The 14091-nt window shown below is 43.6% G+C and overlaps 1 protein-coding gene across 6 annotated transcripts in view; it reads left to right on the forward strand.

Annotated features, from left to right (window-relative positions):
* kifc3 (kinesin family member C3) overlaps positions 1-14091 on the forward strand; it is a 43180-nt gene that overhangs the window by 10685 nt on the left and 18404 nt on the right. The window contains exon 1 of one of the 6 annotated variants that reach the window (XM_024296077.2): positions 4809-5115. The exons of 1 other annotated variant lie outside the window; for it this stretch is intronic. In XM_024296077.2, coding sequence (XP_024151845.1) covers positions 4936-5115 — 180 coding nt within the window. In that variant the 5' untranslated portion in view covers positions 4809-4935. Of the gene's footprint in view, positions 1-4808; positions 5116-9939; positions 10073-10185; positions 10325-14091 lie in introns of those variants that run through there. 4 more of the 6 variants (XM_024296079.2, XM_024296080.2, XM_024296081.2 and 1 more) reach the window with 4 other exon arrangements.

Raw genomic sequence — 14091 nt, forward strand, 5'->3', positions numbered from 1 at the left:
ACACGCACACACACACACACACACACGCACACACACACAGTGTTCTTCATCTTCACACAGTGTGAAACATCCATCCATCCATCTTCTTGACCGCTTCTTCCCGTTCGGGGTCGCGGGGTGCTGGAGCCTATCCCGGCTACTGATGGGCGAAGGCGGGGTACACCCTGGACAGGTCGCCAGTCCGTCGCAGGGCCTCAATCACACCCATTCACTCTCACATTCACACCTAGGGGCAATTTAGAGTCACCAATGAACCTATGAAGCATGTTTTTGGACGGTGGGAGGAAGCCGGAGTCCCCGGTGAAAACCCACGCATGCACGGGGAGAACATGCAAACTCCACACAGAAAGGTCCCAGCCTGGATTCGAACCGGGGCCTTCTCGCTCTGAGGCGAGAGCGCTAACCACTTGCGCCACCGTGCAGCCCCAGTGTGAAACAATAATTTAAAAATTTGATTCTGACGTTTTTTTGAGGTTTAAAAAGGTGAAACTGGATTTTTTTAGGGGGAACTCCACCCCCAATGTGGCTGGGATAGGCTCCAGCAACCTCTGAACCCAAGAGGATTAAACCGATTTGGAAAAGTGATTGAAGAATGGAGGACATGTAAATGTTTTTTCATTTTGTTCTACAGGGAGATGAAGAGGAAAAGAATATCTTTGAAGTTAAATTCATTTCTCAGATTTGTAGGTGTAAGTCTGGACCAGCAGGGGGCGTCGTTTTGAGCTTTAATCGTCTGACAGTCAATGAGACATTTTCTGTGTTCTGCTGGTTTTAATGTTGAGATGAAGAAGAGACCTTTGCTGCTCTGCTCTCAGGAGGCTTCATTCAAGTTTCATTTATTGAACCTTTTTTATAATTATTAAAAAATTGTGATTGTCTAACTTCAGCAAACTCTGAACATGTCATCTTTGAGTCAGTTTTCAGTCATGAATGTAAATGAAGGTGATCTGAGCGTCAGTTTGATCCAGCAGAATGAGCCGAATAAATCCCTTCGGTGGATTTGTTCTGCTTAAACTCGGCTACTGTCTCAGAGTTTGACATCAAAACAGACATTTTTCAGACGATCCGACTATGACGATCCTGAGCCATGAAGTTTCCTTACAGCGGCCCCAGATATCAGCAGAACATGACAATTTACCCGTTAATGCATTTTTGAAGGATGATTGATTTCAACTTGTATGTAAATATTTTAGTTGCTAATATTTTGTGTGTTTTGGCGTCTACTGGGGTTTCTGAGCTACTTTGGAGTTTGAGTTGTTATAGCATCATTCTGCTAGCTGTGTGGGCATTTTGGCATTTACTAATGTTTCAGCTACATGCTAGCTGTTTTGGCTAAATTAGACATGTTACCAGTTTTATGGGCTAGTTTGGCATTTAGCTAGTATGTTAGCTGGCTGTCAGCCTCAGTGTTTTAACTATCAATTTCAGCATCTTCAGTGGCCAAGTTTAGCTTCCAGCATTCACACTAGCATGATCACAGGTAATGTTATATATCTTAGTTTTTTGTTTGTTTCCTCACATGGTCCAAATCTGCGTTTACAGAGTCTAGTTTCCTGGAAATTTCCCATAATTCTCTGTGAAAAGCATCAAGCATCAGTGCTCTAGATTAGTGAAAATAGACCACAATGCATTGCGTTTGAGCCATTTTTCATGTGAAAGAAATGTTTTCATTTATCCTTTATAGATCATCCACGTTTTCATTATCAGAATGATGGATTCATAAATACTTTTCATTAAATTTTTTAGGTTTTTATCGTGAAATCTTTGACGTCATGTTTGCTGTTTAAAAAAGTGGCTTTTAAAAGCCAGAGCATTAGATACTGAAGAGTTTTTTGGTAGTTTGTGAGTCAGGAGAGAATCTGCCTTCATCATCTTAACAAACACATGGTTGCCATGGAGACGGGTCCACAGATGACTCCTGCTGGTTTTGTTCAGTGTGTTGTTGGAATCAGTCTGTGTCTTTACTGCAAAGATGATGATGAGGTTCATGTCGGCATGAACGTCGTGGATCCTGAGAAGCATCAACGACCTTCTAGGATAATCGGGTCATTTCAGAGGAAATGCGTCTCATTCATTTGAAGCTGATTCTTCTGTGACCTAAACTGTTCTCACTTCCTTCACCGTGGAGACGAGCAGCAGCTCCTCCAGAGCCGTCTGGATCCAGCTCCTGCTAACACTCGTGAGAAGGTCGTAGGATTAGAAAATCTCTTTTCAGGATTCATTTACCAACAATTAAACCGCTCTTCAGTCGTCAGTCTCCATGTGATCACAGCAAACACAACTAAATAAAAGTTAGTTAAAATCCTCCTGATGCTCCGTTAGCCAAAGATCTTCCAGCTTGAGATTTTTTCATGGATTTTATGTTTAGAATGAAAATTTTGTCATGTCAGAAGAGAACGGAAGGAAACTTTAGAACTTTCTGTGGAATTCCAAAAATGAATGTCATAAAGAGACATTTTATATAAGAGTCAGAGGTTCAACGTTAAACAGTTTAAAGATGTAATAAAATGAAGAGTAATTCTGTCTGAGGAGGTTAATGTGTAAACGGAATAAAAGTTTGTTGCTGATCAACATCAGAAAACAAACACCTGATGACGTTCGTCTGATTGGAGGCACGCCCAGGTTGACCCGAGGTCAGGTTAGGACTCCGCCCCCCCGAGAGGGTTTGTTGTTGGTGTGGGGGTGGGGGGGTAACTCTGGACCTGCTCACTCGTCTTTACTGTGACCCAGAATCTGGAAGTTCTGCTCCGATTGTTTCTGTGGTTTCTCTGCTGAAGAGCTGAAAGGGGGCGTGGCCAAGGACAGACCCCAGAGGTGATGAGTTATTAAATGTGGATCCGTAACAGATCTTTCTAAAATCTGAACAGTTTTGTTTGTCTTGTAACTGGATGAAGAAAATGAAAATACTGATTTCATCTCCATCATTTATGTCTTTATTTACAACAGAAGATCAGAACCAACAAACACACAGATCTACATCTACATGTGACATCTCTCATTCAAACAACATCTGAAGTGTTTCTGTCTACTTCCTGGTTAACTTCAGCACCAAACTGAACCATCGTCTCAAATCCTGAAAATGTTTCCATCCTCAGAGTTCTGCTGACTCCAGATCCAGTAGATCCATGAGCAGAACATCGTTCATGAAGACACAGCTACGTCTCTATAGAAATAGAACAACTAGAAAACACTCACGATCCTTCATCTGATCTGACAGCAGAGTTTCCATCAAAAAACAGGTTTTAGAAACGGACTATTTAGTGATTAAAAACTTGAAAACTCTCAAAACTTTAGATGAACATTTTGCAGACGTGTTCCGGTACGACTTCTCCAGACTAACAGTCACATGACCTCGCATCATTGATCAGCTGATTTTTCTTTTTTTTTAGCATTTGTTCATTTTCTACGACGGAGCATTAGGGCCACTTTATAAAGAAAAAAATATTTTTAAAATTACGACTTTAAATCTCGTAAATTTATGAGAAAAAGTCGTATTTGATATATATATTTTTTTGGTGGCCCTAATGCTCCATCGTAGTTTTCAAACAAGAACGGCAACAAAAAGCACAAAGCCAGTTATCCCAGTGTCATTGTTTGTCGACTATATTTTAAACAAAATCGTTTTTTTAAACTTATTTCCTTAAACTGAACTTCAGGCTCGTTTGTTTCAATCTATGAAAATCTCCTGCTTTTACTTTGAAAATGAGAACCTTCACTGACACTTTATTTTGAAGATTTCATCATTCTGGTGCTGATCCGGTTTGTTCAGTTTTAAAGTTGACATTGAACAATGTTCTAGAGTCGAGGTTTCATTGACTGCAGTTTGTTTTGACTCATAAAGATGAAGAACCCCAAATCCTCGTTCCGTCTGGAACACATCGTGGACTGTGGCGTGTTTGGAGACTGAACTTGATGGAGCAGAACCGTCTGTACCGGATCAGTATTTCAGGATAAACCGGCCCCAGCTCTGGCCTCCTGTCCCAGTTCTGTTGTTGATTACATGTCATCAACATTAGCAAATGAATTTTGAGCCAAACAGTTTGCCGTGACCCCCCCCCCCCCTCATTAGGACCCTGAAAGGAGTCGCTGGACCAGAAAGAATCCTTTCAGTCCAAACAGAACCGGTTCTCTTTGGGGTCCGAACAGGAGGGAGCCGGGGTTTGGTCCAGACTGCTGCTGGGGAGGGGCGTGCACAGGTCGTGCACGGGTTGTGCACGGGGCGTGCACGGTGTGCTTTAAGCACCAGATCCTCTGTTGGTCCAACAGAGAGAAGGTGAATTCTCAGAAACGCATCATCTGGTTACATCATCGTCACGGTAACCTCTGCCGGTTTATCCAGCAGATGGTCCTGGGGGGGGGGGGGCTCACACAGAGAGGGGCCACTCTCTCTCCTCTCATTCTGCTGGAGGTGCGGTCTAATCTGTTGTCACGCACGGCGGCGAGCTGCAGATCGTCTGGACGGCGGTCTGCAGGGACGCTTTGCTGCACATCTCTGCTTCTGGGGAGTTTTCCCAAACTTCTGACCCTCTGAGGGTCTGAGTTCACCGGAGAGACCGTCAGGGATGCAGCTCCTCCGTCTGGACCCGTTTGGGTCGTGACTTCCTGTTCGTCACGTCAGCGGCGCCGCTGGAGTTCTTGAGTTACAGCCTGGAGCTCTAATTACCTGTTGCCTAACAGAGGGACACCTGTTGACGTGACAACCGGGACGGGACAAGGTCCAGAGAGTTTATCAGTTCTGTGGAAGGAGGCGGGCCGGACCGGGACAAAGGTGACACAGGTGAGGCTGAAAGCCGCGGCAGAGGCGGAGCTTAAGCTCAGTGGACGAGCAGCTGCAGCACAAGCCTGATCCAGACCCCCCCTCCTCGATGGAGCCTCGCCTGCATCTGCAGCGGCCAGGAGCCTGAGCCGGGCCGGGTCGGGCCGGCGGGTCGGGTCATGTACGTCCTCTGCACCCTCGCCGTGCTGACGCTCCACAACCTTCTGAGGAGGCTGAGCGAGGAGGAGGAGGGTGGTGGGGGCCGGATCGGCCGCCTGGAGGATGAGGAGCGCCGAGGGGAAGGGGGGCGGGGGCCAGCTGGTGCGTGGAGCGACCCCACCTGCAGGTCAAGAGTCCAGGTGAGGAAGACGAGGACGATCGGGAACGTCTCAAACTGAAAGTTCTGATGCTAGACCCCCCCATCAACACCCCCACCTGATAGAGAACCTCATCACTGAGCTCAGCTGGTGCAGAACCGCAGGTCCGGTTTGGTGCTTCAGGTTAACCCATTAACACCTGAGCTCCAGAGTTTATGTTCTTTCATCTAATGTAACTTTTCAACCGTTAAGAGGATAATAAAGAATTATCCTCCAGGTGTTAAAGGGTTAAAAATCAAAACGCAGAAAGTCTCATTAGTGCGGGGGGGGGGGGGTCAAGCTCAATCACACAAGAGCCCAAAATCCAAAACACGCCTGAGGTCGCGGGCCGACCTGAACATTTATTGAACACTTAAAACTACATTTATAAAACTTTAAAACCTTAACTTTTAACATAATTATGAACTAGATATATAACATTACCTGTGATGATGCTAGTGTGGATGCTGGAAGATGGATTTGGCCGCTGAAGCTGAAAACACTTAAGCTGATGGCCACCTAAAACTATTAGCTAAATGCCAAATTAGCCTAAAAAACCTTAGGTTAGCCAAAACAGTTAGCATGTAGCTAACATATTAGCTAAAACAGCCAAAAAAATCTTAATAAATGTCAAAATATTCCAAAAGCTTGTAGAATTCAAATTTTTAAAACTGTAACTTTTTAAGATGATTCTGAATAATAAAAAGTCAGGAATATTATTCCAGAATAAATCAACTTAAACCTTAAATAACCTTTAATATTTTACTCTCCATAAAAATATATTTTGTCAAAATTCTACAAGTTAGAAATGAGCTCAAGATAACATCGGGTCATTAATAACAATAAAATAAAATGATCTGGAGGGCCGGATAGAATTACCTGGAGGGCCGGATCCGGCCCCCGGGTAATTCTATCCGGTGTAGGTATCAGATGTGCTCGGCCTGTCAGAACGGCTCGGGGGCTGCGACTAGTGATGACGTCACACAACTGTAACAAACGAGTTGGCTAATTTGCAGTTTTTCTGTACTGTAATTGACGTTTACAATAAAGTTTATTTTTTAAAAAAGAAAAGAAAAAGTGTTGAGATCTGCTCGGGCTATTATTTATTATTTTGGCATTGACAGCTCCTTCACTAACGTCTGCTCTCCTCAGTGTTTGTGTAACGGAGCAGAACGTGAGAGCTGCATATTCTAGCGGGACTTCATCCGGTCCGTGTGACCAGTTCAACATTGGCAGGATGTATTTAGAAAGAAATACGTGCAAATAACCACTTTTTTTTATGTGCGACCAACAACAAGCTAGCATGCTACTCGCTAGCACCCACTTTAGCTCAAACTTCATGTTTCCCAGCCTGATTTCTCTCTATTAAAATAACGATCATTATCCCGTGATGATTAATCTCGATCGGATTATTTCGTTGTCAAGGTTTTTGCGGCTGATTGCAAATATTCGTTCTCCTTTTGTGATTCTTAACGTATTTGTTCGGACCTCCACGGTTTTTTACTCGGGATGAATCCGTGCATCGTTATGGCGGAAGTGTGTCATCCCCCGTGTCACGTGACAGTGGTCTAATGGTCCGGACCAATCACAATCTTACACGTCTTCTAAGCGCCAGCCCCCGACCCGACCTGACAGGCCGAGCACATCTGCTACACCGGCCCCCGGGCCTCGACTTTGACACGTGCGTTAGTGCCTTCGACTCACCAGCAGGGGTCACTGCTGAGCACAGACACTCCAGTTTACTTTTACTGTTTGTATTTGTAGACTCAGATTTACAAAATCACTCTTAATGTTTTTGTTTGATTCAGATTTTCAGTAAAGTTTTGGCTGAAAATAAAAAGAAATAAAAGTTTAGGCAAAATTCAAGATGTCTATGAAAAATACCAGAAACGTATCAATAAATACTAACAAATCATAAAACATCACCAGGAGTAATGTAGAAGTTGGTCAGTAAAGGCGACATTGTATATTGGAGAAAAAATGCTCAAATGTTACAGGAAACTGATGAAAAATAAATAATTAAAATGAATAATTTATTTGTTAAAAAATGTTCCGATTTAAACATTTTAAAGTCCAGTAAAAGAGTTTAAGTGATGTTTGGCTAAGAGTTTATTCAAGTTCTGAGTCTCAAACTGAAGTTTTTCCTTCAGAATAAATCCTCTGATCATTAAAACATAAATCTATAAACACGATTAAAAACCAGCAGAAATCTCCAGACCGGATCAGTATGAAGGAGTTTCCGTCGTCTCCGTTCCTGGAGCCTCCGGACCAGTTTCTCCTGGAGATCTAATCATAAAATCATTAATAAAATCGATAAATCAATTTAAACTTAAGACATCAATAATCGATTCATAGAAAAAATATATCAACTTAGCACATAATGCTAAAGTCTATTACCTTAATGCTAACGTATAATGGGATCTCCCATTGGACGGCTAATGCTAACGCTGGGTCGACCTAAACGTACATTCTGACTAAATGAACATTTTTATTTGAGTTTTCCAAACTCTTCAAAGGAAATATTTTTAAAGTAACCATTTCTGTTCTAAGACATTTTTTCCTCATACTTTCTTCTTCTTCTGGAATAAGCTGCACTGCTTTAGCGTGATCACCACCTAGTGGTCAAACTGAAACGTCCTCAGGAGAAGCAGAACAATGTTTACATGTTAATGATCTGAACATTTTAGTTAGAACTTCTCCTTCAGAGAATCCATGTAACGGTTCTTTCACACCGACCGCGATCCTCGTGACAAATTCGTGTGCCCCGCCCCTCTCTCGCTGAAATTTGCTAGTTGTATGTGGGAGGAGCTACCAGCTCTGTCTGTGGATGTCTCACTTAGAATGAATGGAAGACTCAAACGATGTCGAGGAATCAGGTTCATTTATTGTGAAGAGTTCTACAAAAACATCAATAATCATGTCTCCATGTTTGAGTTTATATGATTATTATTCAAAGATTAATATAAATATATTCAAAAATATAGTAGATTAATTATGTATTTATAAACAAATGTGTATTAATGTGTAAACTCAGAATTGCAACAAATTGAAGAATCAAAAGAATCTAAAAAAATCTGAATCGCTTCAGACTCTTGTGAATCGAAACGTTACTGGAAATTATAATCAATATCCAGTCGGAGTTCTCATCCATGTTCTGGATCCGAGGATCCATGGATCTGAGGATCAGAGGATCCCTGGATCTGTGTCCCTCCGAGCTTTCTGCAGAGATCTTCTGTTTGTTTGAAGAAAACAAACGTCTTAAAGCTCATTTCTCCATCATTTCTCAATCTGTTTTCATCAGTTTTACCGTACGGCGCCTCGTCACGTTAAGACGCCTCGTCATCCTCGTCATCCTCGTCATCCTCGTCACGTTAAGACGCCGCATAAATAAACTGGAGTTGAGACGTTCAGAGGAACCAGGAGACGTTCTGGGTTCTCACTGCAAAGATCTTTGAATTTCCACTGTCAGCCTGAAGCTCCAGTGGTCCGATTCTGCTGATGGTTCTGGTGCCGTGTGTTTGATAGACGGGGGGGGCGGGGTTTAAGTCTTCTATTCCCACCAGGATGTTAGTGCTGCAGAAACTGAAACTTAGAGGAAAACAAAACCTGCTGAATATTAATGATCAAATGTTGTTTCTCCCAGTTCAAAAATGAAATTTTTACTTTAAATGTGCCCCCCCCCCACACCCCCTTCAATAAAACTAGACTGTATTGTTACTATGGTAACCAAAGATGCGGTCGTGAAATTTAGATCAAAAACTTTTGACCCTTTTTGCTCCATTTTGTTGAAAACTTCACTTCACAGGGTGTTCCGCTGCGCCACTGTGTGGTAAGAAGCTGCATTACAGTAAAAACAGAAGTTCTGTGAACTCGTTAAAGGAACCTTCCACCACCCTTAGATCGGCTCTGAACAGATGAGAAAATGTTTGACAGAAGCAGAAAAAAGCGTCAAAGTTCTGGAAATGTGGTCAGAGTTCTGCAGACTCTTATTTTGAAAGGATCTTTCTGCAGAAAGTGAAAGCTGCAGCTGTCGAAGTGAACCTGTTAATGTTTCAGGATTACTGAACGAAAATCAGACTCTTATTCTGAAAGAGACGACCCCCCCAACATGAATCAGCTGATCTTTACCAGCTTTATTACTGTCATTTATTTTCAGTATTTTGGCAGAAATGTTTTTTTTTCTTCAGATTTTCTGTTGATTTTTGTTAATATTTTCATAAAATCTCAAGTTTTTGTTTCTTCTTTTCTACTTTAGCAGAACATCATGAATGCATTTGGTTTGAATCTATTTCTGGTTTCAGATTAATCTGACGGTCAGTTTGGTTTCTACATTTCTGTAGCTGCATTGTTACTTTTGTTTACTCTTTATTTACTGTTGTTTACTGTTATTTATTTACCAGTACAATCTTAAAATGTTCACGTGAACCCTTTGGATCTTCCATCTGAATGTTCTGCACTCCTCTCTGCTGACTCAGGTGTATCTGAACTCACCTGATCCAGGTGATCAGCAGCAGAACAGGCAGGTGGGCGTCGACCTCGAGGGTCTGAGTCCTGTGGTCGGTTGATAGACGAGCGCGTTTCTGGAAAACGTGTTTTTTACGTCATACGTGTCAGCCGAGCTGTGAGCAGAACATCGAACCTGAAGCTGAAGCTGCTGTTTGAGACGATGTAACACACACACACGTCCCCACAACGTCATGAGAACCAGCACGGCTCTGAGAGGCTGGGTGGGGGAGGGGCGTCTCCCCTCGCTCCAGTTCAGGCTGAAATATTTATCTCTTTTTGGAGGGGGCGGGGCCACGGCAGGGATGCTGCTGCTGCGCTGTTGCTAGGGAAACGGGCTGAAAGCCGTGTGTGTGGAGGGGGTCGGCGGGCGGCTCTCATCCTGCTGCTGCGTGTCACTGCGAGGCTGCGACGGCGAGGAGGATGCAGGGATGATGCGGAGGCCGCGGGGAGGGAGGTGAGAGCTGGCGGGGACGGGTGGAGGCTGGGATGGATGCGGGGAGGCGAGCAGGCGTGCGGCGGGCCCGGTAACCTGATGCGGAGCGGCAGCTCGGGTTTCTGGCGCTGACCTGGAAACGAGCAGACGGCGCCTGAAGCCTCTGCTCTCCCTGATGATCCGCTGGTTTCTCCCGAACGTTTTCCGTCTCCTCCTGCCGTTCCTGTCAATGCGTTTTTGCAGCTTCCTGCTGGCGTTGCTCGCCGCTGTGAGGTCAGTGTCTCTGAGCGTCTGCTCTCACTCCTCTGCTGCTTCTGCAGCAGGTGTGGGCGGAGCCTCTCAGGTATCTCCGTCCGTTAATGTCGGTCAGTGTGCTAATGAGAGGGTGGACGGCTGCTGGTGTCGTCGGTTGATGGAGAGCAGAAACGATGGTGATGTCATTCCTGGTCAGGACGGGTGCACCAGGGACGGGTCGATCCCGGACATTCAGCCGGCGGTCACAGATGAAATCAATGTCGACCGGCGACAGGCAAAGACGCATCAAATGAGTCGCGGCCTTCTGCCACAACCGTGAAAATCTTCTGGTGAGGGAACCAGGCGGCTCCTGTTCTGGTCACATGTTTTCATCCAGAATGAGGTGAATGTCAGTGTAGTCCCGTCACATCCTCGTCACTCAAATGTTCTAAATCAACAGTTTTTAATGAATGTCAGCAAAAAGTCCTGACAAGGATAGCTGAGTAAGAATGTGTGTGTGATTTCCAGCATGAAACGTGTCGCTGTTGTCAACATTAATATCACTCAAGTGTGTTCACATGTCAGCATCTTTGAGTCCTTATGACGGTAATCTGAACACGCCTGTGTGTCTGTTCCTGTTCATGTGGAAATGTGGGGACTGCACAACATTTTTTTGGAGGGGCGTTAACATTTTCCAAAATATGCGAATGTTTATTGTCTGAATTTGAAGATGACATCAATATCAAAATGTGTCAAAATGAGTTAAATTTGAGTTGTGTGACGGTTGATCCGACTTTCATCTAAACATGTTTATATTTATCTGGTTTACATTATTACAGCAGAATCTTCTTTTTCTCTTAGGGGTGTCAAATTATCACCTCAATGCTCTTCATTTATTACAGATAAATTGCTGCATTATTTTTTATTTTTTTGCATGAATCCATTTTTAAATGTCTGTTGTCGTGTTCTCAGATATAAACTCAAAGGTCCAGTTGACTCGCATGAATGTTTCATTCTCTTCTGATTTGTCAGAAAAGTCAGAAACTCGTTAATACGGTTTAGATGTTAAATTACTCTGGACCGCATCTTCTGTTTTTTTAGATTGAAGATTTGTATTTAACATTTAAAATAACGATGTAAAGGTTGGACGTCTGTTAGAATTCAACATCTTCATAAAGACATTTGTATTTTAAATTTGATCTTTTACTGCAGCAGTGTCACAGATGTCTATTAAAAACCTAAATGAGGCTTTTCACAGCGATTATTAGGTCAGAATTCAATAGATTATTTAGATTATTGAGTCACAGGTCATGATTAGTGTTCGTTTCTTGCTGTCAGGACCAGAGAGAAGTTTGGACTGGTCTGGACTCCTCATGAGTTCTTGTCTTCTCTTGTTGAAGGTTCTGTTCCTCCTTGTAGCTTCATTCATGTCATCCTGGAGCATCAAACTCTTCATGTTTTAAAGACCCGCTCTGATGAGAACTGTGTTTAACGTGTTCTTGTGGTATTATTGTGATGATGGAGGATAAGTATAAGTATTTCTTTATACAATCAGGAGGTTTGATTCGTGTCGCAGAATTTACGCCGAGCTCCCGGCTGCGATCCATGAACGTCTTTGTTTCCTGGTCTGGGATCTGGATCAGATCTGGACTCAGAGCTCTGATGTCGCTCGGGTGGGAGGGGCTGTAAGCCAGCAGGAGAGAACGGTCTGGTTCACGTGAAGCGGCGAGCGCGGGATCCGCTCCACCTCCAGTTCACACCAGACACGTAACGGTCGACGGACGCTTCTGCTCTGAGGATATTTACAGATCTGTTACATTTAACATTTTTTGTTTTCATCAAATCAACATTGTAATCACCAAATTAAATGTGATGGAAGTGAATCCTTTTAAATGTAACCAATGACAGTGATTGATTCAGTGTCCCTTTACAGAGATGTTGGTTCCTCTCTGGGGTTAAAGGTTATTTTGGATCAGACGTTCTGGTTCTGGTTCTTCAGTGAGTCTCGTTACAGACGGCTGGTTGTTCGAACACTGGGGGGTTAAGAGTCCATCTGCTGTCAGGATTAGCAGCTTATGCTCAGGTGCTTCATCCTGACCAGCTGCTCTGCATCAGGTGATGTGCAGACGGGTCACCTGACCGTCCAGGTGGGTGCAGCAGGACGCTCGTCTCCTCCTGGATCGGCAGCGGTCCGGGTCGACGGCCATGCTGGGCTGGGTGGGAATGCTAATCAATAAGAGCTGGCTGGACCGGCAGCGTGGCGCCCATCCCGGAGAGAGGAGGGGCCGCAGTGGAGCGGTAAGACGTTGGGCGTCGACAGAACCGGGTCAGGGGTCGGTCCGCGTGGTCTGAAGGGTTCGCCGAGACCGAATTCTAGTGACGGCTTTTGTCTTAGAACACAGACTTGACGGCGGCCCGGATCACCGGGACGGCTTGTCCTCCTGGCAGATTTTGCAGCGTCTGGGTTTCTCCGCACATGCTCAGATCGTCTGGTCAGGGGTCAGCAACCTGCAGATCTTCTATCGCTCCATGGTGGCTCTCTGGGTGAAGAACGATAAAATAGTCATTTTCAAAACTTTGGAGATAAGTTATTATTTTAGCAACATGCTAACATTTTTGGCTAATTTAGTTTACTGAGGAGTTTTATGCTAATTTGAGGATTAGCTAATAATTTAGCAACTGCAGATGTTTTCAGCTAATTTGTTTTCTACTAAAGTTTTTTTGGGGATAATTTAAAATTTAGCTTCTATTTTAGAACCAGGTGGACTTTTTTCAGTAATTTAGTTTACTGAGGAATTTTAGAACATTTAGGAGTTCAGCTGGTAATTGAGCAACGAGCTAGCATTTTTTTGACTAATTTAACCTCTAATTAATTGTTTTAGGCTAATTTAGAGTTTAGCTTTTATTTTAGCAACATGCTAACATTTTTGGCTGATTTAATCATAGACTGTATATAAGAAATACTGGACAGAGCAAGGAATGGTTCTTCCTCAAAGGCTTCAACAATGACTTGTACAATCAGCCCAGTCTCAGTAAAATGCGTACATATTCCACGATTTGGGAAATACCGTGTATAATATACTCCAAAACCGGTTTTTGCGTGCATATAATACGTGCGGTCCTAAACGTGTTAAATGTGTTTTCCACGATTGACACGTCCCCTGGTGGAGGCATGAGCATCACAGACAGCCCCACAAACGAACAATTTGCTTTTCTAACCCTAACCATAACCGTAATCCTAACCATAACCGTAATCCTAACCTTAACCACGAACGACGTCATTTAGAAAAGAGCCGGAGGATTTCTGACCACGTGATCAAAACCAAACCTAAAAAGCCATTCTCCCGAGCCGCCGTTATTGAAGGTGTTTACATCCGCGGTCTCGTGGTCGAGGCGTGGAAAGAGGCAGACGGTTGCAACAAACTCACTCCTGATTGGCGACAGTACTTCCTGTAGATTCCATGACTCGGCTATGACTCAGACCAATCACTGAAGATTGTTAGCAAATGACGATATCTGTATCAGGAAGTGACGGTGAAAGCGGCGGCCTACTTTCGCGAGGAGAGGAGGTAATGCATTTCCAATGGGGGACCTCATGGCTCGCTCAGTCCATTGTTTTTACAGGCTATGGATTTAATTTAATGAGGAATTTTATGCTAATTTGTTTAACTAGTAATTGGGCAACGAGCTAGCATTTTTGCTAATTTGGCCTCTGCTAAAGGTAAAACATAAAAACGTGAAAAATCCAATTTTGAGAAATACTATTTTTTAATATATATATTTGCTGTTTGTGCTAAAAAGTAGAC

The sequence above is a fragment of the Oryzias melastigma genome, linkage group LG3, assembly GCF_002922805.2.
Source record: "Oryzias melastigma strain HK-1 linkage group LG3, ASM292280v2, whole genome shotgun sequence".
In the NCBI taxonomy this organism is placed as follows: domain Eukaryota; kingdom Metazoa; phylum Chordata; class Actinopteri; order Beloniformes; family Adrianichthyidae; genus Oryzias; species Oryzias melastigma.